This window comes from Rhinoderma darwinii, chromosome 3 (assembly GCF_050947455.1).
Source record: "Rhinoderma darwinii isolate aRhiDar2 chromosome 3, aRhiDar2.hap1, whole genome shotgun sequence".
Classification (NCBI taxonomy): domain Eukaryota; kingdom Metazoa; phylum Chordata; class Amphibia; order Anura; family Rhinodermatidae; genus Rhinoderma; species Rhinoderma darwinii.
The window spans coordinates 19,026-41,822 of NC_134689.1; the positions used below are offsets into that span (position 1 = coordinate 19,026).

General features: G+C 47.6%; 1 protein-coding gene across 1 annotated transcript in view; it reads left to right on the forward strand.

Moving 5' to 3' along the window:
* PLCZ1 (phospholipase C zeta 1) overlaps nucleotides 1-22,797 on the forward strand; it is a 34,297-nt gene that overhangs the window by 9,353 nt on the left and 2,147 nt on the right. Inside the window, exons 5-11 of the mRNA XM_075855622.1 lie at nucleotides 2,525-2,669; nucleotides 5,972-6,124; nucleotides 6,738-6,947; nucleotides 9,528-9,672; nucleotides 12,492-12,608; nucleotides 13,382-13,554; nucleotides 13,889-14,021. Of these exons, the coding sequence (XP_075711737.1) occupies nucleotides 2,525-2,669; nucleotides 5,972-6,124; nucleotides 6,738-6,947; nucleotides 9,528-9,672; nucleotides 12,492-12,608; nucleotides 13,382-13,554; nucleotides 13,889-14,021 (1,076 nt within the window). The remainder of the gene's footprint in view (nucleotides 1-2,524; nucleotides 2,670-5,971; nucleotides 6,125-6,737; nucleotides 6,948-9,527; nucleotides 9,673-12,491; nucleotides 12,609-13,381; nucleotides 13,555-13,888; nucleotides 14,022-22,797) is intronic.

The following is a 22,797-nucleotide window of genomic DNA, read 5'->3' on the forward strand; positions in this document are numbered from 1 at the left end:
GGTAATACAGGGGGGTCTGAGGTAATACAGGAGGGTCTGAGGTAATACAGGGGGGTCTGAGGTAATACAGGGGGGTCTGAGGTAATACAGGAGGGTCTGAGGTAATACAGGGGGGTCTGAGGTAATACAGGGGGGTCTGAGGTAATACAGGGGGGTCTGAGGTAATACAGGAGGTCTGAGGTAATACAGGGGGGTCTGAGGTAATACAGGGGGTTCTGAGGTAATACAGGAGGGTCTGAGGTAATACAGGGGGGTCTGAGGTAATACAGGGGGGTCTGAGGTAATACAGGGGGTCTGAGGTAATACAGGGGGGTCTGAGGTAATACAGGGGGGTCTGAGATAATACAGGGGGGGGTCTGAGGTAATACAGCGGGGTCTGAGGTAATACAGGGGGGGTCTGAGGTAATACAGGAGGTCTGAGGTAATACAGGAAGGTCTGAGGTAATACAGGGGGGTCTGAGGTAATACAGGAGGGTCTGAGGTAATACAGGGGGGTCTGAGGTAATACAGGAGGGTCTGAGGTAATACAGGAGGGTCTGAGGTAATACAGGAGGGTCTGAGGTAATACAGGGGGGTCTGAGGTAATACAGGGGGGTCTGAGGTAATACAGGAGGGTCTGAGGTAATACAGGGGGGTCTGAGGTAATACAGGGGGGTCTGAGGTAATACAGGAGGGTCTGAGGTAATACAGGGGGTCTGAGGTAATACAGGGGGGTCTGAGGTAATACAGGGGGGTCTGAGGTAATACAGGAGGGTCTGAGGTAATACAGCGGGGTCTGAGGTAATACAGGGGGGTCTGAGGTAATACAGGGGGGTCTGAGGTAATACAGGGGGTCTGAGGTAATACAGGGGGGTCTGAGGTAATACAGGGGGGTCTGAGGTAATACAGGGGGGTCTGAGGTAATACAGGAGGGTCTGAGGTAATACAGGGGGGTCTGAGGTAATACAGGAGGGTCTGAGGTAATACAGGGGGGTCTGAGGTAATACAGGGGGGTCTGAGGTAATACAGGGGGGGTCTGAGGTAATACAGGGGGTCTGAGGTAATACAGGGGGGTCTGAGGTAATACAGGGGGGTCTGAGGTAATACAGCGGGGTCTGAGGTAATACAGGAGGGTCTGAGGTAATACAGGGGGGTCTGGGTGATCAGTTCATCAAGGGACCCTCCTAATAAAAATGGATTGTACAGAGTGGAGCCCCCCTTTTAAAAGCCTTGTCCAGTCCTCTGAAAAACATCTTTAAAGAACTCTTTAGGCAAATCTGATAAATTTTGTTCTGCTTAGTACATGGTCTGAGGAGGCGGGGCATTCTTTTGTTGGTGTTCATTGAATCCCTGTGCCATGCTCCGCCCCCTGAGGCCCTGCACTCAGTCATTGAATCCCTGTGTCATGCTCCGCCCCCCTGAGGCCCTGCACTGGGTCATTGAATCCTGGTGTCATGCTCCGCCCCCTGATGCCCTGCACTGGGTTATTGAATCCCTGTGTCATGCTCCGCCCACTGAGGCTCTGCACTGGGTCATTGAATCCTGGTATCATGCTCCGTCCCGAGGCCATGCACTGGGTCATTGAATCCCGGTGTCATGCTCCGCCCCCTGAGGCCCTGCACTGGGTCATTGAATCCCGGTGTCATGCTCCGCCCCCTGAGGCCCTGCACTGGGTCATTGAATCCCGGTGTCATGCTCCGCCCCCTGAGGCCCTGCACTGGGTCATTGAATCCCGGTGTCATGCTCTGCCCCCTGAGGCCCTGCACTGGGTCATTGAATCCCGGTGTCATGCTCCGCCCCCTGAGGCCCTGCACTGGGTCATTGAATCCCGGTGTCATGCTCCGTCCCCTGAGGCCCTGCACTGGGTCATTGAATCCCGGTGTCATGCTCCGCCCCCTGAGGCCCTGCACTGGGTCATTGAATCCCGGTGTCATGCTCCGCCCCCTGAGGCCCTGCACTGGGTCATTGAATCCCGGTGTCATGCTCCACCCCCTGAGGCCCTGCACTGGGTAGAACACAGATTATCAGTTTTCTGACACTTTGTTTTTTCACTTTGTAATCTTCAGAACTTTTCATTATATAACGATTAATGTTTACAGACGGCTGGATCGGCCCTTTAAGTCAAAATGTTAGTAAAATGTAGAGTAAGCGCACCCCCCGCCATGTCCTTCACCATCCCCCACCACGGTGGACAGATAAGAAGCTCTGAACCGAAAGTGGACGACACCTTCTCATGTGATGATGAGGCGGATGAGTGGTGGATGATGGGTGACCACTCCTGGACTAACACAAGCCGCCCCCCCCCCACATCTTCACTAATATCCAATCACCATAAACGTTGTGGCCTCCCCCACATCCAGTGACAACCTCCTTCTGTAGATCTGGGAATCCTGAAAAGAAGATTTTTATATTGGTCCATCACGTGTGTCCAAAGAAGCCCCCCAACCCGGCCGCAGTATATTCCTGGGCTTATCTACAGGGGGTGTTTCTGCATTGCTCGGGGTTCACAAACTATTTCATCCATAATCTCCTTCTTCACCCGCAGCGCTCTCATGAGGGGCTGTCGCTGTCTGGAGATTGACTGTTGGGATGGAGACGAGGACGAGCCCATTGTCTATCATGGATTCACCTTAACCAGCAAACTCCTCTTCAAAACCGTCATCTCTGTCATCGAGAAGTACGCGTTCCAGGTCAGCGACGCCGCACATAACGCACAGGCACATCATAGAGAGGAGGGGGCTCCGAGCTGTGGTGTCTACAAAAACCATTCACTGTAGACCCCAACCCTGAGCATAATGGAGATCCATAAGACCTGAATAATATCATAAGAGCCAACAGAAAACTATAAGACCGAAGTAATACCCCCATACACTGCTCATGTAATATCGCCATACACTGCTCATGTAATACCGCCATACACTGCTCATGTAATACCACCATACACTGCTCATGTAATACCACCATACACTGCTCATGTAATATCACCATACACTGCTCATGTAATATCACCATACACTGCTCATGTAATATCACCATACACTGCTCATGTAATACCGCCATACACTGCTCATGTAATATCACCATACACTGCTCATGTAATATCACCATACACTGTCTACATACCACCATACACTGCTCATGTAATATCACCATACACTGCTCATGTAATACCGCCATACACTGCTCATGTAATATCACCATACACTGCTCATGTAATATCACCATACACTGCTCATGTAATACCACCATACACTGCTCATGTAATACCGCCATACACTGCTCATGTAATACCACCATACACTGCTCATGTAATATCACCATACACTGCTCATGTAATACCACCATACACTGCTCATGTAATATCACCATACACTGCTCATGTAATACCACCATACACTGCTCATGTAATACCACCATACACTGCTCATGTAATACCGCCATACACTGCTCATGTAATATCACCATACACTGCTCATGTAATATCACCATACACTGCTCATGTAATACCACCATACACTGCTCATGTAATACCGCCATACACTGCTCATGTAATACCACCATACACTGCTCATGTAATACCGCCATACACTGCTCATGTAATACCGCCATACACTGCTCATGTAATACCACCATACACTGCTCATGTACTATCACCATACACTGCTCATGTAATACTGCCATACACTGCTCACGTAATACCACCATACACTGCTCACGTAATACCACCATACACTGCTCACGTAATACCACCATACACTGCTCATGTAATACCACCATACACTGCTCATGTAATACCACCATACACTGCTCATGTAATACCACCATACGCTGCTCATGTAATATCACCATACGCTGCTCATGTAATATCACCATACACTGCTCATGTAATACCACCATACACTGCTCATGTAATATCACCATACACTGCTCATGTAATATCACTATACACTGCTCATGTAATACCACCATACACTGCTCATGTAATATCACCATACACTGCTCATGTAATATCACCATACACTGCTCATGTAATATCACCATACACTGCTCATGTAATATCACCATACACTGCTCATGTAATATCACCATACACTGCTCATGTAATACCACCATACACTGCTCATGTAATATCAGCATACACTGCTCATGTAATACCGCCATACACTGCTCATGTAATACCACCATACACTGCTCATGTAATACCACCATACACTGCTCATGTAATATCACCATACAATGCTCATGTAATACCGCCATACACTGCTCATGTAATATCGCCATACACTGCCCATGTAATATCACCATACACTGCTCATGTAACACCCCCATACACTGCTCATGTAATATCACCATACACTGCTCATGTAATACCACCATACACTGCTCATATAATATCACCATACACTGCTCATGTAATACCACCATACACTGCTCATGTAATACCACCATACACTGCTCATGTAATACCCCCATACACTGCTCATGTAATATTACCATACACTGCTCATGTAATACCACCATACACTGCTCATGTAATACCGCCATACACTGCTCATGTAATATCACCATACACTGCTCATGTAATACCACCATACACTGCTCATGTAATACCACCATACACAGCTCATGTAATATCACCATACACTGCTCATGTAATATCACCATACACTGCTCATGTAATACCACCATACACTGCTCATGTAATATCACCATACACTGCTCATGTAATACCACCATACACTGCTCATGTAATACCACCATACACTGCTCATGTAATATCACCATACACTGCTCATGTAATATCACCATACACTGCTCATGTAATACCACCATACACTGCTCATGTAATATCACCATACACTGCTCATGTAATATCACCATACACTGCTCATGTAATATCACCATACACTGCTCATGTAATATCACCATACACTGCTCATGTAATATCACCATACACTGTTCATGTAATATCACCATACACTGCTCATGTAATACCACCATACACTGCTCATGTAATATCACCATACACTGCTCATGTAATATCACCATACACTGCTCATGTAATATCACCATACACTGTTCATGTAATATCACCATACACTGCTCATGTAATACCACCATACACTGCTCATGTAATACCACCATACACTGCTCATGTAATACCGCCATACACTGCTCATATAATATCACCATACACTGCTCATGTAATACCGCCATACACTGCTCATGTAATATCACCATACACTGCTCATGTAATATCACCATACACTGCTCATGTAATATCACCATACACTGCTCATGTAATATCACCATACACTGCTCATGTAATACCGCCATACACTGCTCATGTAATACCGCCATACACTGCTCATGTAATATCGCCATACACTGCTCATGTAATACCGCCATACACTGCTCATGTAATATCACCATACACTGCTCATGTAATACCACCATACACTGCTCATGTAATACCACCATACACTGCTCATGTAATACCGCCATACACTGCTCATATAATATCACCATACACTGATCATGTAATATCACCATACACTGCTCATGTAATATCGCCATACACTGCTCATGTAATACCGCCATACACTGCTCATGTAATATCACCATACACTGCTCATGTAATATCACCATACACTGCTCATGTAATATCACCATACACTGCTCATGTAATATCACCATACACTGCTCATGTAATACCACCATACACTGCTCATGTAATACCGCCATACACTGCTCATGTAATATCACCATACACTGCTCATGTAATACCGCCATACACTGCTCATGTAATATCACCATACACTGCTCATGTAATATCACCATACACTGCTCATGTAATATCACCATACACTGCTCATGTAATATCACCATACACTGCTGATATGTCACAATCCACCCCCTCCCCTGTTCAGCTCTTAGTTATTTAGCCTCCTGGTAATGAATTGTTTTCTTATGTCTTTCTGTCGCTTTTCAGGCGTCCCCGTATCCGCTCGTCCTGTCCCTGGAGAATCACTGCTCCCCCAAACAGCAGGAGGTGATGGCGAAACACTTAATATCGATTCTGGGCGACAAGCTGCTCACCATGACGGTCACTAATTCATTCTCCAGATTCCTGCCGTCCCCTGAGGTAACGGACAAGACGCCATCGTGCCGCTGCCCCCCAATATTCACATACAATGTGTCCCCTCCCCCACCGACCATTATAATATTACCAAGACGCTCCACATATAACTCCCAGCCGCAGAGCCCAAATATTCCTTACAGGAGGGGGTCATAGTGTAACAGCCTCAGCTGCTGCAGAACCTCCTAACGAAAAGGACGGGGAACATCCTGTTATTTACTGCTAGACAAACAAGAAGTGTGAGAGTAGGAGATGGGGACTCCGACATTAACCCCTGCCCAGGACCCCCAGGAATGATGACACTAACCCCTGCCCTGCCCAGGACCCCCAGGAATGATGACATTAACCCCTGCCCAGGACCACGATGGAGTCAACACTTTGTCTTTTCAGGGTCTACAGTCCACCGGGCCCCCTGGTTTGTGTCATATTGATGGGGCGTAGATTCTGGACATTACACAATGATTTCCTTGGCCGCTATGTGGCGATATTTATGTGGTGCTGTTTGCTGATCTTGGCTCCGTCAGTAGGTTGTGGTCAGATATTATCCTGGAGCAGCAGCAGGTCCCCCTCCCCCTCACATTATATCATGTACACATTTATGAGGATTATTATTTTCCAGGCTCTTAAAGGTAAAATCCTGATAAAACACAAGAAGATCGGCCTCCTCCAGGACACCATCCTGAGCGGCGCCCCCAGCACCCACGGCCGGGTCGGGGAGTATAATGAGCGGGCCGAGGATGAGGGGTCTGCAAAAGTGGAATCAAAGAAGATGCGATTCTCCATGAAGATGAATCTCCTGAGACGAAGCGCAGAGTCAAAAACCAAACAGGTGACACAAGAAGCCGCTCAGCATGAGACGCCCGGCTCTGCCCCGCCTGTCCCGTCCTCTAGTTCTCCTCAATCTCCCCTGGTTTACTGGTTGTCCCGGTCATGGTCCTAGTTTACTGGTTCTCCCGGTCATGGTCCTGGTTTGCTGGTTGCCCCTGTCATGGTCCTGGTTTGCTGGTTGTCCAGGTCATGGTCCTGGTTTGCTGGTTGCCCCGGTCATGGTCCTGGTTTACTGGTTGTCCCGGTCATGGTCATGGTCCTGGTTTTCTGGTTGCCCCGCTCACGGTCCTGGTTTTCTGGTTGCCCCGGTCATGGTCCTGGTTTACTGGTTGTCCCGGTCATGGTCATGCTCCTGGTTTTCTGGTTGCCCCGGTCATGGTCCTGGTTTGCTGGTTGCCCCGGTCATGGTCCTGGTTTTCTGGGTGCCCCGGTCATGGTCCTGGTTTACTTGTTGTCCCGGTCATGGTCATGGTCCTGGTTTTCTGGTTGCCCCGGTCATGGTCCTGATTTGCTGGTTGCCCCGGTCATGGTCCTGGTTTTCTGGTTGCCCCGGTCATGGTCCTGGTTTTCTGGTTGCCCCAGTCATGGTCCTGGCTTGCTGGTTGCCCCGGTCATGGTGCTGGTTTTCTGGTTGCCCCGGTCATGGTCCTGGTTTGCTGGTTGCCCCGGTCATGGTCCTGGTTTACTGGTTGTCCCGGTCATGGTCATGGTCCTGGTTTTCTGGTTGCCCCGGTCATGGTCCTGATTTGCTGGTTGCCCCGGTCATGGTCCTGGTTTTCTGGTTGCCCCGGTCATGGTCCTGATTTGCTGGTTGCCCCGGTCATGGTCCTGGTTTTCTGGTTGCCCCGGTCATGGTCCTGGTTTTCTGGTTGCCCCGGTCATGGTGCTGGTTTGCTGGTTGCCCCGGTCATGGTGCTGGTTTTCTGGTTGCCCCGGTCATGGTCCTGGTTTGCTGGTTGCCCCGGTCATGGTCCTGGTTTGCTGGTTGCCCCGGTCATGGTCCTGGTTTGCTGGTTGCCCCGGTCATGGTCCTGGTTTTCTGGTTGCCCCGGTCATGGTCCTGGTTTGCTGGTTGTCCCGGTCATGGTCATGGTCCTGGTTTTCTGGTTGCCCCGGTCATGGTCCTGATTTGCTGGTTGCCCCGGTCATGGTCCTGGTTTTCTGGTTGCCCCGGTCATGGTCCTGGTTTTCTGGTTGCCCCGGTCATGGTCCTGGTTTGCTGGTTGTCCCGGTCATGGTCATGGTCCTGGTTTGCTGGTTGCCCCGGTCATGGTCCTGGTTTTCTGGTTGCCCCGGTCATGGTCCTGGTTTTCTGGTTGCCCCGGTCATGGTCCTGGTTTTCTGGTTGCCCCGGTCATGGTCCTGGTTTTCTGGTTGCCCCGGTCATGGTCCTGGTTCTCCTCGGTTCGACAGCATTTCCCCTATTAACCCATCGATCCCTGGAGGCAGTGGGTGAACCATCATCATGTGACATATAATTATCTCCCGTTTTTTACTGTATCGGCGTCCTATGGTAATGAATATGAGTCAGATCTTCATTAGTCGATTCTTTCAGAGTTAGCCCCGCCTCCTTACTTTTGATTGACAGCTCCTCCCCTCCCCCAGCACGCACAGAATCCCGCGCTCACGCGTCGATGTCCTGTTCTGGGTCGCGGGTCACCGTAGCGGCGCCTGCGCAGTATGTAGATTTGGGGCCCGGATGAAGCGGGGAAGGTGTTGGACCTACATGACGGGCGCACGCGTGCCTTCTCAGACGAGGGTTTGGCATTCAGGACGGGCCAGTTTTCGGAGACTGCCGGATTATCACCATGACAGGCGAGAAATGTGTAGGAGCGGGGATAACGCTAATGAACCCCTGACAGCAGCGGCCGGTGAGGGGGAGGGGAGTTCTAGAGGTGACGCTCTGGTGACCGGTTCCCTGTAATATCCCGTGATTGAAAAAGTTCCAAAATCGCTGTAAAGTGAAGCTCCGCCGACCTCTGGTGGTCCCTGAAGTCCCTGCGGGGACAGTGATGCCTGATCCTCGGTCCACACATCTGGTGGTCCCCATGAAGTCCCTGCGGGGACAGTGATGCCTGAGCCTCGGTCCACACATCTGGAGGTCCCCATGAAGTCCCTGCGGGGACAGTGATGCCTGAGCCTCGGTCCACACATCTGGAGGTCCCCATGAAGTCCCTGCGGGGACAGTGATGCCTGAGCCTCGGTCCACACATCTGGAGGTCCCTTCCTAGCAGACGGATCCCCCACAATCACCTCCTCGGGGTCTGGGGCATCGTTTTTCTGGGAGCCGTATTGTCACCATGTTCTACCACAAGTGCCACAGCGACGTTCCCCGTATCACGACACCGCACAGACACAAATATAACGAGGACCCCAAAACTGCACCCCCATCAATAGCATTAACCCCTAAAGTGACTGATCACGTGACCAGACCTGGCACAACCAACTGATCGATCCATATTCTAATAATACTGAGGGCTCGTGCATGAAATGCTTATACGATAATCCTCGTTATATGTATACAGCCTCTGCCCAGATTATTAGGATCACATTGATCACAGTGATTTCCTCTCCGGTGCAGACGATCGCCATGCCGCTCTCCGATCTCGTCATTTACACCAAATCAAAGAAATTTACCAGTTTTCAATATTCAAGAGAAAATCAGAAGTTTTATGAGAACAATTCTCTGTCGGAGCAGGAGGCACAGAAGCTGGCCCGAGAATCAGGTACCTCCCCGTCACACTCTGATGTCACACCGATGTCACACTCTGATGTCACACCGATGTCACACTCTGATGTCACACTCTGATGTCCCGCTCTGATGTCACGCTCTGATGTCACACTGTAATGTCCCGCTGTAATGTCACGCTCTGATGTCCCGCTCTGATGTCACACTCTGATGTCACAAGGTAATGTCACGCTCTGTCACGCTCTGATGTCACGCTCTGATGTCACACTGTGATGTCGCGCTCTGATGTCGCGCTCTGATGTCACACTCTGATGTCACACTCTGATGTCACACTGTAATGTCACACTCTGATGTCGCGCTCTGATGTCACACTGTAATGTCACGCTGTAATGTCACACTGATGTCATACTCTGTCACACTCTGATGACGCGCTCTGATGTCACACTGATGTCACGCTGTAATGTCACACTGATGTCATACTCTGTCACACTCTGATGTCACGCTGTAATGTCACACTGATGTCATACTCTGTCACACTCTGATGTCACGCTCTGATGTCACGCTGTAATGTCACACTCTGTCACGCTGTGATGTCACGCTGTGATGTCACACTCTGATATCACACTGTAATGTCACACTCTGATGTCACACTGTAATGTCACTCTGATGTCACACTAATGTCACGCTCTGATGTCACGCTCTGATGTCACGCAGTGATGTCATGCTGTGATGTCACACTGTAATGTCATACTCTGTCACACTCTGTTGTCACGCTGTAATATCACACTCTGATGTCACACTCTGATGTCACACTGTAATGTCACAATCTGATATCACACTCTGATGTCACGCTCTGATGTCACGCTCTGATGTCACGCTGTGATGTCACGCTCTGATGTCACACTCTGATGTCACGCGCCGATGTCCCGCTGTAATGTCACGCTCCGATGTCCCGCTGTAATGTCACGCTCTGATGTCCCGCTGTAATGTCACGCTCTGATGTTCCGCTCTGATGTCACACTCTGATGTCACACGGTAATGTCACGCTCTGTCACGCTCTGATGTCACGCTCTGATGTCACACTGTGATGTCGCGCTCTGATGTCGCGCTCTGATGTCGCACTCTGATGTCACACTCTGATGTCACACTGTAATGTCACACTCTGATGTCGCGCTCTGATGTCACACTGATGTCACGCTGTAATGTCACACTGATGTCATACTCTGTCACACTCTGATGTCACGCTGTAATGTCACACTGATGTCACACTCTGATGTCGCGCTCTGATGTCGCGCTCTGATGTCGCGCTCTGATGTCACACTCTGATGTCACACTCTGATGTCACACTGTAATGTCACACTCTGATGTCGCGCTCTGATGTCACACTGATGTCACGCTGTAATGTCACACTGATGTCATACTCTGTCACACTCTGATGTCACGCTGTAATGTCACACTGATGTCATACTCTGTCACACTCTGATGTCACGCTCTGATGTCACGCTGTAATGTCACACTCTGTCACGCTGTGATGTCACGCTGTGATGTCACACTCTGATATCACACTGTAATGTCACACTCTGATGTCACGCTGTAATGTCACACTCTGTCACGCTGTGATGTCATGCTGTGATTTCACGCTGTAATGTCACACTCTGATGTCACGCTGTAATGTCACACTGTAATGTCACACTGTAATGTCACTCTGATGTCACGCTCTGATGTCACGCTCTGATGTCACGCAGTGATGTCACACTGTAATGTCACACTGTAATGTCATACTCTGTCACACTCTGTTGTCACGCTGTAATATCACACTCTGATGTCACACTGTAATGTCACAATCTGATATCACACTCTGATGTCACGCTCTGATGTTACGCTGTGATGTCACGCTCTGATGTCACGCTCTGATGTCACACTCTGATGTCCCGCTGTAATGTCACGCTCTGATGTCCCGCTCTGATGTCACACTCTGATGTCATACGGTAATGTCACGCTCTGTCACGCTCTGATGTCACACTGTGATGTCGCGCTCTGATGTCGCGCTCTGATGTCACACTGTAATGTCACACTGATGTCATACTCTGTCACACTCTGATGTCACGCTGTAATGTCACACTGATGTCATACTCTGTCACACTCTGATGTCACGCTGTAATGTCACGCTGTAATGTCACACTCTGTCACGCTGTGATGTCACACTCTGATGTCACGCTGTAATGTCACACTCTGTCACGCTGTGATGTCACGCTGTGATGTCACACTCTGATGTCACGCTGTAATGTCACACTCTGATGTCACGCTGTAATGTCACACTCTGATGTCACGCTGTAATGTCACACTCTGATGTCACGCTGTGATGTCATGCTGTGATGTCACGCTGTAATGTCACACTCTGATGTCACGCTGTAATGTCACACTGTAATGTCACTCTGATGTCACACTAATGTCACGCTCTGATGTCACGCTCTGATGTCATGCAGTGATGTCATGCTGTGATGTCACACTGTAATGTCACACTGTAATGTCATACTGTAATGTCATACTCTGTCACACTCTGTTGTCACGCTGTAATATCACACTCTGATGTCACACTGATGTCACACTGTAATGTCACAATCTGATCACACTCTGATGTCACGCTCTGATGTTACGCTGTGATGTCACGCTCTGATGTCACACTCTGTCACACTCTGATGTCACACTGTCACGCTGTAATTTCACACTGTAATTTTGATCTGATGTCACGCTCTGATGTCACGCTGCGTGTTACTTTGTGTCTGGACGCTGATCACGTGATCACGTGTATGACGCACAGGTCCAATAACCGCGACTTTGCTGCTCCCCCCCCAGCCCAGACCTTCGTCCATCACACCATGAAGTTCATCACTCGGGTTTACCCTAAAGGGTCCAGAGCCGCGTCCTCCAACTTCTATCCGCAGGAATTCTGGAATGTCGGCTGTCAGATGGGTGAGTGACGTATTGGGGGGCCGCTGGTGGGATATTATGTCATATGAGGGTCCACCCTTTACCCCCCAGTCATGTTCCTCGTCACGTGGGTCCTATATAATCTCCAGTGATCACGCAGTGACGGGGTGGTCGTGCGAGGGTTAAGCGGTTCTGAACTCGTAGACAATGGCTTTAAATACAGAATTATGACAATTTCTATTATTCTTCATGGTTTTATTTTCTCTCCTCTCCGCAACTTAACCCTTTCCAACCATAACCCTAATTCATCTGCTTGCTGTCAGTGAATGGCAACACGTTTGTTTATATGGAGAGGCTGGAAACTTCTCCTAGCCCGGTCCTCCTCATACGTCACATGAGCCACCTCTGCCGGTCAACACAGCGGCAACCGAAAACGCACTCCTGTTCTGATAGTTTGTTACACTGTATCAGTGCAGGTAACATGTATCAGTCTGGAGTCCAGCCTGTTTACCTCACAAAGGATTGTCTAGACTAGATACAATTGTAACCAATTCTCTGCTATGAGAAGTATTAGGTCATTTGGAATTTTCAGCCTCTGGATGTAAACAATTCACTGACAGCAAGCAGAAGTCTTGAAACTGGTGAAAAATAGAACGTCTATTAGGAAACGTTAGAACTTTTCATGAGACGGTGATGAAACGTTTCTGAGTTTATTATAAAGTGATAATATAACGAGCAGGGTGAGGGGCGGCTGGTCCAGCGCCAATGACCTCGTCCGGTCTCCGTGACCTTCATCCTTTGTGTCGTCTCTTCAGCCGCTTTGAACTTCCAGACTCCAGGGATTCCCATGGATCTGCAGGATGGAAAGTTCCTGGATAACGGGAGATGTGGATTTGTCCTAAAGCCGGAATTTCTGCGGAATGAAGATCGCAGCTTTGATCCTTATGAGCGGAAATACGGGACGCGTCCAATGTTCATCACCATTAAGGTATCGGGAGATGATCCTCAGCTGTAGCCCACCCGAGGGGGGGAAGGGCCGCCAGCAATTACAGATGTGCCCCTGTAACATTCTGAGAGAAATGGGGCTGACGTATTGGGGTGAAGAGGAGAAACGGTCCCTCTAAAGGCCGGGAATACAGAGGACTGTGTAAGAGGGAACAAGGAGCCTTCATTTACTGCCCTTCACCTTACAGATGCTGTAGATACTCTGTGCTGCAGGGTGAGATGGAGGCTCCCTGTGTATTCCTGCAGCGGCGCCGGTAGCAGGCACCTCTCACCTCTGCGGCCTCCGCCGGTGTCATCTATCTATGACTGTGTTCCAGGTAATCAGCGGTTTCCTTCTGCCGTACGGAAGTCTGTCCAAAACCAACAAGAACAGCCTGATAGCGAAGGTGGAGATTTACGGAGTTACAGTCGATGAGGGACGGAAACAAACACAAGTGGTGAAAAATAACGGTAAGAAAAACGCCGGGGTTTAGTAGGCGGCGGAAACTCAACCGCTCGGGCACAATAAATCACAACCTGCTGGTATTGAATGAATCACCCCCCCCACCTGTCCCCATGTGAGACCCTCACCACCCAGAGACTGCCATACAGTGTATACATAGTGTCTCACCAAACTGTGCCCAGAGAGTGCCATACAGTGTATACATAGTGTCTAACCAAACTGTACCGAGAGACTGCCATACAGTGTATACATAGTGTCTAACCAAACTGTGCCCAGAGACTGCCATACAGTGTATACATAGTGTCTAACCAAACTGTGCCCAGAGAGTGCCATACAGTGCATACATAGTGTCTAACCAAACTGTGCCCAGAGAGTGCCATACAGTGTATACATAGTGTCTAACCAAACTGTGCCCAGAGACTGCCATACAGTGTATACATAGTGTCTAACCAAACTGTACCGAGAGACTGCCATACAGTGTATACATAGTGTCTAACCAAACTGTGCCCAGAGACTGCCATACAGTGTATACATAGTGTCTAACCAAACTGTGCCCAGAGACTGCCGTACAGTGCATACATAGTGTCTAACCAAACTGTGCCCAGAGACTGCCATACAGTGTATACATAGTGTCTAACCAAACTGTGCCCAGAGACTGCCATACAGTGTATACATAGTGTCTAACCAAACTGTGCCCAGAGACTGCCATACAGTGTATACATAGTGTCTCACCAAACTGTGCCCAGAGACTGCCATACAGTGTATACATAGTGTCTCACCAAACTGTGCCCAGAGAGTGCCATACAGTGTATACATAGTGTCTAACCAAACTGTGCCCTGAGACTGCCATACAGTGTATACATAGTGTCTAACCAAACTGTGCCCAGAGACTGCCATACAGTGTATACATAGTGTCTAACCAAACTGTGCCCAGAGACTGCCATACAGTGTATACATAGTGTCTCACCAAACTGTGCCCAGTGACTGCCATACAGTGTATACATAGTGTCTAACCAAACTGTGCCCAGAGACTGCCGTACAGTGTATACATAGTGTCTAACCAAACTGTGCCCAGAGACTGCCATACAGTGTATACATAGTGTCTCACCAAACTGTGCCCAGAGAGTGCCATACAGTGTATACATAGTGTCTAACCAAACTGTGCCCAGAGACTGCCATACAGTGTATACATAGTGTCTAACCAAACTGTGCCCAGAGACTGCCATACAGTGTATACATAGTGTCTAACCAAACTGTGCCCAGAGACTGCCATACAGTGTATACATAGTGTCTAACCAAACTGTACCCAGAGACTGCCATACAGTGTATACATAGTGTCTAACCAAACTGTGCCCAGAGACTGCCATACAGTGTATACATAGTGTCTAACCAAACTGTGCCCAGAGAGTGCCATACAGTGTATACATAGTGTCTAACCAAACTGTACCCAGAGACTGCCATACAGTGTATACATAGTGTCTCACCAAACTGTACCCAGAGACTGCCATACAGTGTATACATAGTGTCTAACCAAACTGTGCCCAGAGAGTGTCATACAGTGTATACATAGTGTCTAACCAAACTGTGCCCAGAGACTGCCATACAGTGTATACATAGTGTCTAACCAAACTGTGCCCAGAGAGTGTCATACAGTGTATACATAGTGTCTAACCAAACTGTGCCCAGAGACTGCCATACAGTGTATACATAGTGTCTAACCAAACTGTGCCCAGAGACTGCCATACAGTGTATACATAGTGTCTAACCAAACTGTGCCCAGAGATTGCCATACAGTGTATACATAGTGTCTAACCAAACTGTGCCCAGAGACTGCCATACAGTGTATACATAGTGTCTAACCAAACTGTGCCCAGAGACTGCCATACAGTGTATACATAGTGTCTAACCAAACTGTGCCCAGAGACTGCCATACAGTGTATACATAGTGTCTGACCAAACTGTGCCCAGTGACTGCCATACAGTGTATACATAGTGTCTAACCAAACTGTGCCCAGATACTGCCATACAGTGTATACATAGTGTCTAACCAAACTGTGCCCAGAGACTGCCATACAGTGTATACATAGTGTCTAACCAAACTGTGCCCAGAGAGTGCCATACAGTGCATACATAGTGTCTAACCAAACTGTGCCCAGAGACTGCCATACAGTGTATACATAGTGTCTTACCAAACTGTGCCCAGAGACTGCCATACAGTGTATACATAGTGTCTCACCAAACTGTGCCCAGAGACTGCCATACAGTGTATACATAGTGTCTTACCAAACTGTGCCCAGAGACTGCCATACAGTGTATACATAGTGTCTTACCAAACTGTGCCCAGAGAGTGCCATACAGTGTATACATAGTGTCTAACCAAACTGTGCCCAGAGACTGCCATACAGTGTATACATAGTGTCTCACCAAACTGTGCCCAGAGAGTGCCATACAGTGTATACATAGTGTCTAACCAAACTGTACCGAGAGACTGCCATACAGTGTATACATAGTGTCTAACCAAACTGTGCCCAGAGACTGCCATACAGTGTATACATAGTGTCTAACCAAACTGTGCCCAGAGAGTGCCATACAGTGCATACATAGTGTCTAACCAAACTGTGCCCAGAGAGTGCCATACAGTGCATACATAGTGTCTAACCAAACTGTGCCCAGAGACTGCCGTACAGTGTATACATAGTGTCTAACCAAACTGTGCCCAGAGACTGCCGTACAGTGTATACATAGTGTCTAACCAAACTGTGCCCAGAGACTGCCATACAGTGTATACATAGTGTCTAACCAAACTGTGCCCAGAGACTGCCATACAGTGTATACATAGTGTCTCACCAAACTGTGCCCAGAGACTGCCATACAGTGTATACATAGTGTCTCACCAAACTGTGCCCAGAGACTGCCATACAGTGTATACATAGTGTCTCACCAAACTGTGCCCAGAGACTGCCATACAGTGTATACATAGTGTCTCACCAAACTGTGCCCAGAGAGTGCCATACAGTGTATACATAGTGTCTAACCAAACTGTACCGAGAGACTGCCATACAGTGTATACATAGTGTCTCACCAAACTGTGCCCAGAGACTGCCGTACAGTGTATACATAGTGTCTAACCAAACTGTGCCCAGAGACTGCCGTACAGTGTATACATAGTGTCTAACCAAACTGTGCCCAGAGACTGCCATACAGTGTATACATAGTGTCTCACCAAACTGTGCCCAGAGACTGCCATACAGTGTATACACAGTGTCTAACCAAACTGTGCCCAGAGACTGCCATACAGTGTATACATAGTGTCTCACCAAACTGTGCCCAGAGAGTGCCATACAGTGTATACATAGTGTCTAACCAAACTGTGCCCAGAGACTGCCATACAGTGTATACATAGTGTCTCACCAAACTGTGCCCAGAGACTGCCATACAGTGTATACATAGTGTCTAACCAAACTGTGCCCAGAGACTGCCATACAGTGTATACATAGTGTCTCACCAAACTGTGCCCAGAGAGTGCCATACAGTGTATACATAGTGTCTAACCAAACTGTGCCCAGAGAGTGCCATACAGTGTATACATAGTGTCTAACCAAACTGTGCCCAGAGAGTGCCATACAGTGTATACATAGTGTCTAACCAAACTGTGCCCAGAGAGTGCCATACAGTGTATACATAGTGTCTAACCAAACTGTGCCCAGAGAGTGCCATACAGTGTATACATAGTGTCTAACCAAACTGTGCCGAGACTGCCATACAGTGTATACATAGTGTCTCACCAAACTGTGCCCAGAGACTGCCATACAGTGTATACATAGTGTCTAACCAAACTGTGCCCAGTGACTGCCATACAGTGTATACATAGTGTCTTACCAAACTGTGCCCAGAGACTGCCATACAGTGTATACATAGTGTCCGACCAAAATGTGCCCAGTGACTGCCATACAGTGTATACATAGTGTCTAACCAAACTGTGCCCAGAGACTGCCATACAGTGTATACATAGTGTCTTACCAAACTGTGCCCAGAGACTGCCATACAGTGTATAACATAGTGTCTAACCAAACTGTACCCAAAGAGTGCCATACAGTGTATACATAGTGTCTTACCAAACTGTGCCCAGAGACTGCCATACAGTGTATACATAGTGTCTTACCAAACTGTGCCCAGAGACTGCCATACAGTGTATACATAGTGTCTAACCCAACTGTGCCCAGAGACTGCCATACAGTGTATATATAGTGTCTAACCAAACTGTGCCCAGAGACTGCCATACAGTGTATACATAGTGTCTAACCAAACTGTGCCCAGAGACTGCCATACAGTGTATACATAGTGTCTGACCAAACTGTGCCCAGTGACTGCCATACAGTGTATACATAGTGTCTAACCAAACTGTGCCCAGAGACTGCCATACAGTGTATACATAGTGTCTAACCAAACTGTGCCCAGAGACTGCCATACAGTGTATACATAGTGTCTAACCAAACTGTGCCCAGAGACTGCCATACAGTGTATACATAGTGTCTAACCAAACTGTGCCCAGAGACTGCCATACAGTGTATACATAGTGTCTAACCAAACTGTGCCCAGAGACTGCCATACAGTGTATACATAGTGTCTCACCAAACTTTGCCCAGAGAGTGCCATATTAGTGTATACATAGTGTCTAACCAAACTGTGCCCAGAGACTGCCATACAGTGTATACATAGTGTCTAACCAAACTGTGCCCAGAGACTGCCATACAGTGTATACATAGTGTCTTACCAAACTGTGCCCAGAGACTGCCATACAGTGTATACATAGTGTCTAACCAAACTGTGCCCAGAGACTGCCATACAGTGTATACATAGTCTGACCAAACTGTGCCCAGAGACTGCCATACAGTGTATACATATTCTGACCAAACTGTGCCCAGAGACTGCCATACAGTGTATACATAGTGTCTAACCAAACTGTGCCCAGAGACTGCCATACAGTGTATACATAGTGTCTAACCAAACTGTGCCCAGAGAGTGCCATACAGTGCATACATAGTGTCTAACCAAACTGTGCCCAGAGACTGTCACAGTGTATACATAGTGTCTAACCAAACTGTGCCCAGAGACTGTCATACCGTGTATACATAGTGTCTAACCAAACTGTGCCCAGAGACTGCCATACCGTGTATACATAGTGTCTAACCAAACTGTGCCCAGAGACTGCCATACAGTGTATACATAGTGTCTAACCAAACTGTGCCCAGAGACTGCCATACAGTGTATACATAGTGTCTAACCAAACTGTGCCCAGAGAGTGCCATACAGTGTATACATAGTGTCTAACCAAACTGTGCCCAGACTGCCATACAGTGTATACATAGTGTCTAACCAAACTGTGCCCAGAGACTGCCATACAGTGTATACATAGTGTCTAACCAAACTGTGCCGATTGCCATACAGTGTATACATAGTGTCTAACCAAACTGTGCCCAGAGACTGCCATACAGTGTATACATAGTGTCTAACCAAACTGTGCCCAGAGAGTGCCATACAGTGTATACATAGTGTCTAACCAAACTGTGCCCAGAGACTGCCATACAGTGTATACATAGTGTCTTACCAAACTGTGCCCAGAGACTGCCATACAGTGTATACATAGTGTCTAACCAAACTGTGCCCAGAGACTGCCATACAGTGTATACATATTCTGACCAAACTGTGCCCAGAGACTGCCATACAGTGTATACATAGTGTCTAACCAAACTGTGCCCAGAGACTGCCATACAGTGTATACATAGTGTCTAACCAAACTGTGCCCAGAGAGTGCCATACAGTGTATACATAGTGTCTAACCAAACTGTGCCCAGAGACTGCCATACAGTGTATTCATAGTGTCTAACCAAACTGTGCCCAGAGACTGTCATACAGTGTATACATAGTGTCTAACCAAACTGTGCCCAGAGACTGCCATACAGTGTATACATAGTCTGACCAAACTGTGCCCAGAGAGTGCCATACAGTGTATACATAGTGTCTCACCAAACTGTACCCAGGGACTGCCATACAGTGTATACATAGTGTCTAACCAAACTGTGCCCAGAGAGTGTCATACAGTGTATACATAGTGTCTAACCAAACTGTGCCCAGAGACTGCCATACAGTGTATACATAGTGTCTAACCAAACTGTGCCCAGAGACTGCCATACAGTGTATACATAGTGTCTAACCAAACTGTGCCCAGAGACTGCCATACAGTGTATACATAGTGTCTAACCAAACTGTGCCCAGAGACTGCCATACAGTGTATACATAGTGTCTAACCAAACTGTGCCCAGAGAGTGCCATACAGTGTATACATAGTGTCTAACCAAACTGTGCCCAGAGACTGCCATACAGTGTATACATAGTGTCTAACCCAACTGTGCCCAGAGACTGCCATACAGTGTATATATAGTGTCTAACCAAACTGTGCCCAGAGACTGCCATACAGTGTATACATAGTGTCTAACCAAACTGTGCCCAGAGACTGCCATACAGTGTATACATAGTGTCTGACCAAACTGTGCCCAGTGACTGCCATACAGTGTATACATAGTGTCTAACCAAACTGTGCCCAGAGACTGCCATACAGTGTATACATAGTGTCTAACCAAACTGTGCCCAGAGACTGCCATACAGTGTATACATAGTGTCTAACCAAACTGTGCCCAGAGACTGCCATACAGTGTATACATAGTGTCTAACCAAACTGTGCCCAGAGACTGCCATACAGTGTATACATAGTGTCTAACCAAACTGTGCCCAGAGACTGCCATACAGTGTATACATAGTGTCTCACCAAACTTTGCCCAGAGAGTGCCATATTAGTGTATACATAGTGTCTAACCAAACTGTGCCCAGAGACTGCCATACAGTGTATACATAGTGTCTAACCAAACTGTGCCCAGAGACTGCCATACAGTGTATACATAGTGTCTTACCAAACTGTGCCCAGAGACTGCCATACAGTGTATACATAGTGTCTAACCAAACTGTGCCCAGAGACTGCCATACAGTGTATACATAGTCTGACCAAACTGTGCCCAGAGACTGCCATACAGTGTATACATATTCTGACCAAACTGTGCCCAGAGACTGCCATACAGTGTATACATAGTGTCTAACCAAACTGTGCCCAGAGACTGCCATACAGTGTATACATAGTGTCTAACCAAACTGTGCCCAGAGAGTGCCATACAGTGCATACATAGTGTCTAACCAAACTGTGCCCAGAGACTGTCACAGTGTATACATAGTGTCTAACCAAACTGTGCCCAGAGACTGTCATACCGTGTATACATAGTGTCTAACCAAACTGTGCCCAGAGACTGCCATACCGTGTATACATAGTGTCTAACCAAACTGTGCCCAGAGACTGCCATACAGTGTATACATAGTGTCTAACCAAACTGTGCCCAGAGACTGCCATACAGTGTATACATAGTGTCTAACCAAACTGTGCCCAGAGAGTGCCATACAGTGTATACATAGTGTCTAACCAAACTGTGCCCAGACTGCCATACAGTGTATACATAGTGTCTAACCAAACTGTGCCCAGAGACTGCCATACAGTGTATACATAGTGTCTAACCAAACTGTGCCGATTGCCATACAGTGTATACATAGTGTCTAACCAAACTGTGCCCAGAGACTGCCATACAGTGTATACATAGTGTCTAACCAAACTGTGCCCAGAGAGTGCCATACAGTGTATACATAGTGTCTAACCAAACTGTGCCCAGAGACTGCCATACAGTGTATACATAGTGTCTTACCAAACTGTGCCCAGAGACTGCCATACAGTGTATACATAGTGTCTAACCAAACTGTGCCCAGAGACTGCCATACAGTGTATACATATTCTGACCAAACTGTGCCCAGAGACTGCCATACAGTGTATACATAGTGTCTAACCAAACTGTGCCCAGAGACTGCCATACAGTGTATACATAGTGTCTAACCAAACTGTGCCCAGAGAGTGCCATACAGTGTATACATAGTGTCTAACCAAACTGTGCCCAGAGACTGCCATACAGTGTATTCATAGTGTCTAACCAAACTGTGCCCAGAGACTGTCATACAGTGTATACATAGTGTCTAACCAAACTGTGCCCAGAGACTGCCATACAGTGTATACATAGTCTGACCAAACTGTGCCCAGAGAGTGCCATACAGTGTATACATAGTGTCTCACCAAACTGTACCCAGGGACTGCCATACAGTGTATACATAGTGTCTAACCAAACTGTGCCCAGAGAGTGTCATACAGTGTATACATAGTGTCTAACCAAACTGTGCCCAGAGACTGCCATACAGTGTATACATAGTGTCTAACCAAACTGTGCCCAGAGACTGCCATACAGTGTATACATAGTGTCTAACCAAACTGTGCCCAGAGACTGCCATACAGTGTATACATAGTGTCTAACCAAACTGTGCCCAGAGACTGCCATACAGTGTATACATAGTGTCTAACCAAACTGTGCCCAGAGAGTGCCATACAGTGTATACATAGTGTCTAACCAAACTGTACCCAGAGACTGTCATACAGTGTATACATAGTGTCTAACCAAACTGTGCCCAGAGACTGCCATACAGTGTATACATAGTGTCTAACCAAACTGTACCCAGAGACTGTCATACAGTGTATACATAGTGTCTAACCAAACTGTGCCCAGAGACTGCCATACAGTGTATACATAGTGTCTAACCAAACTGTGCCCAGAGAGTGCCATACAGTGTATACATAGTGTCTAA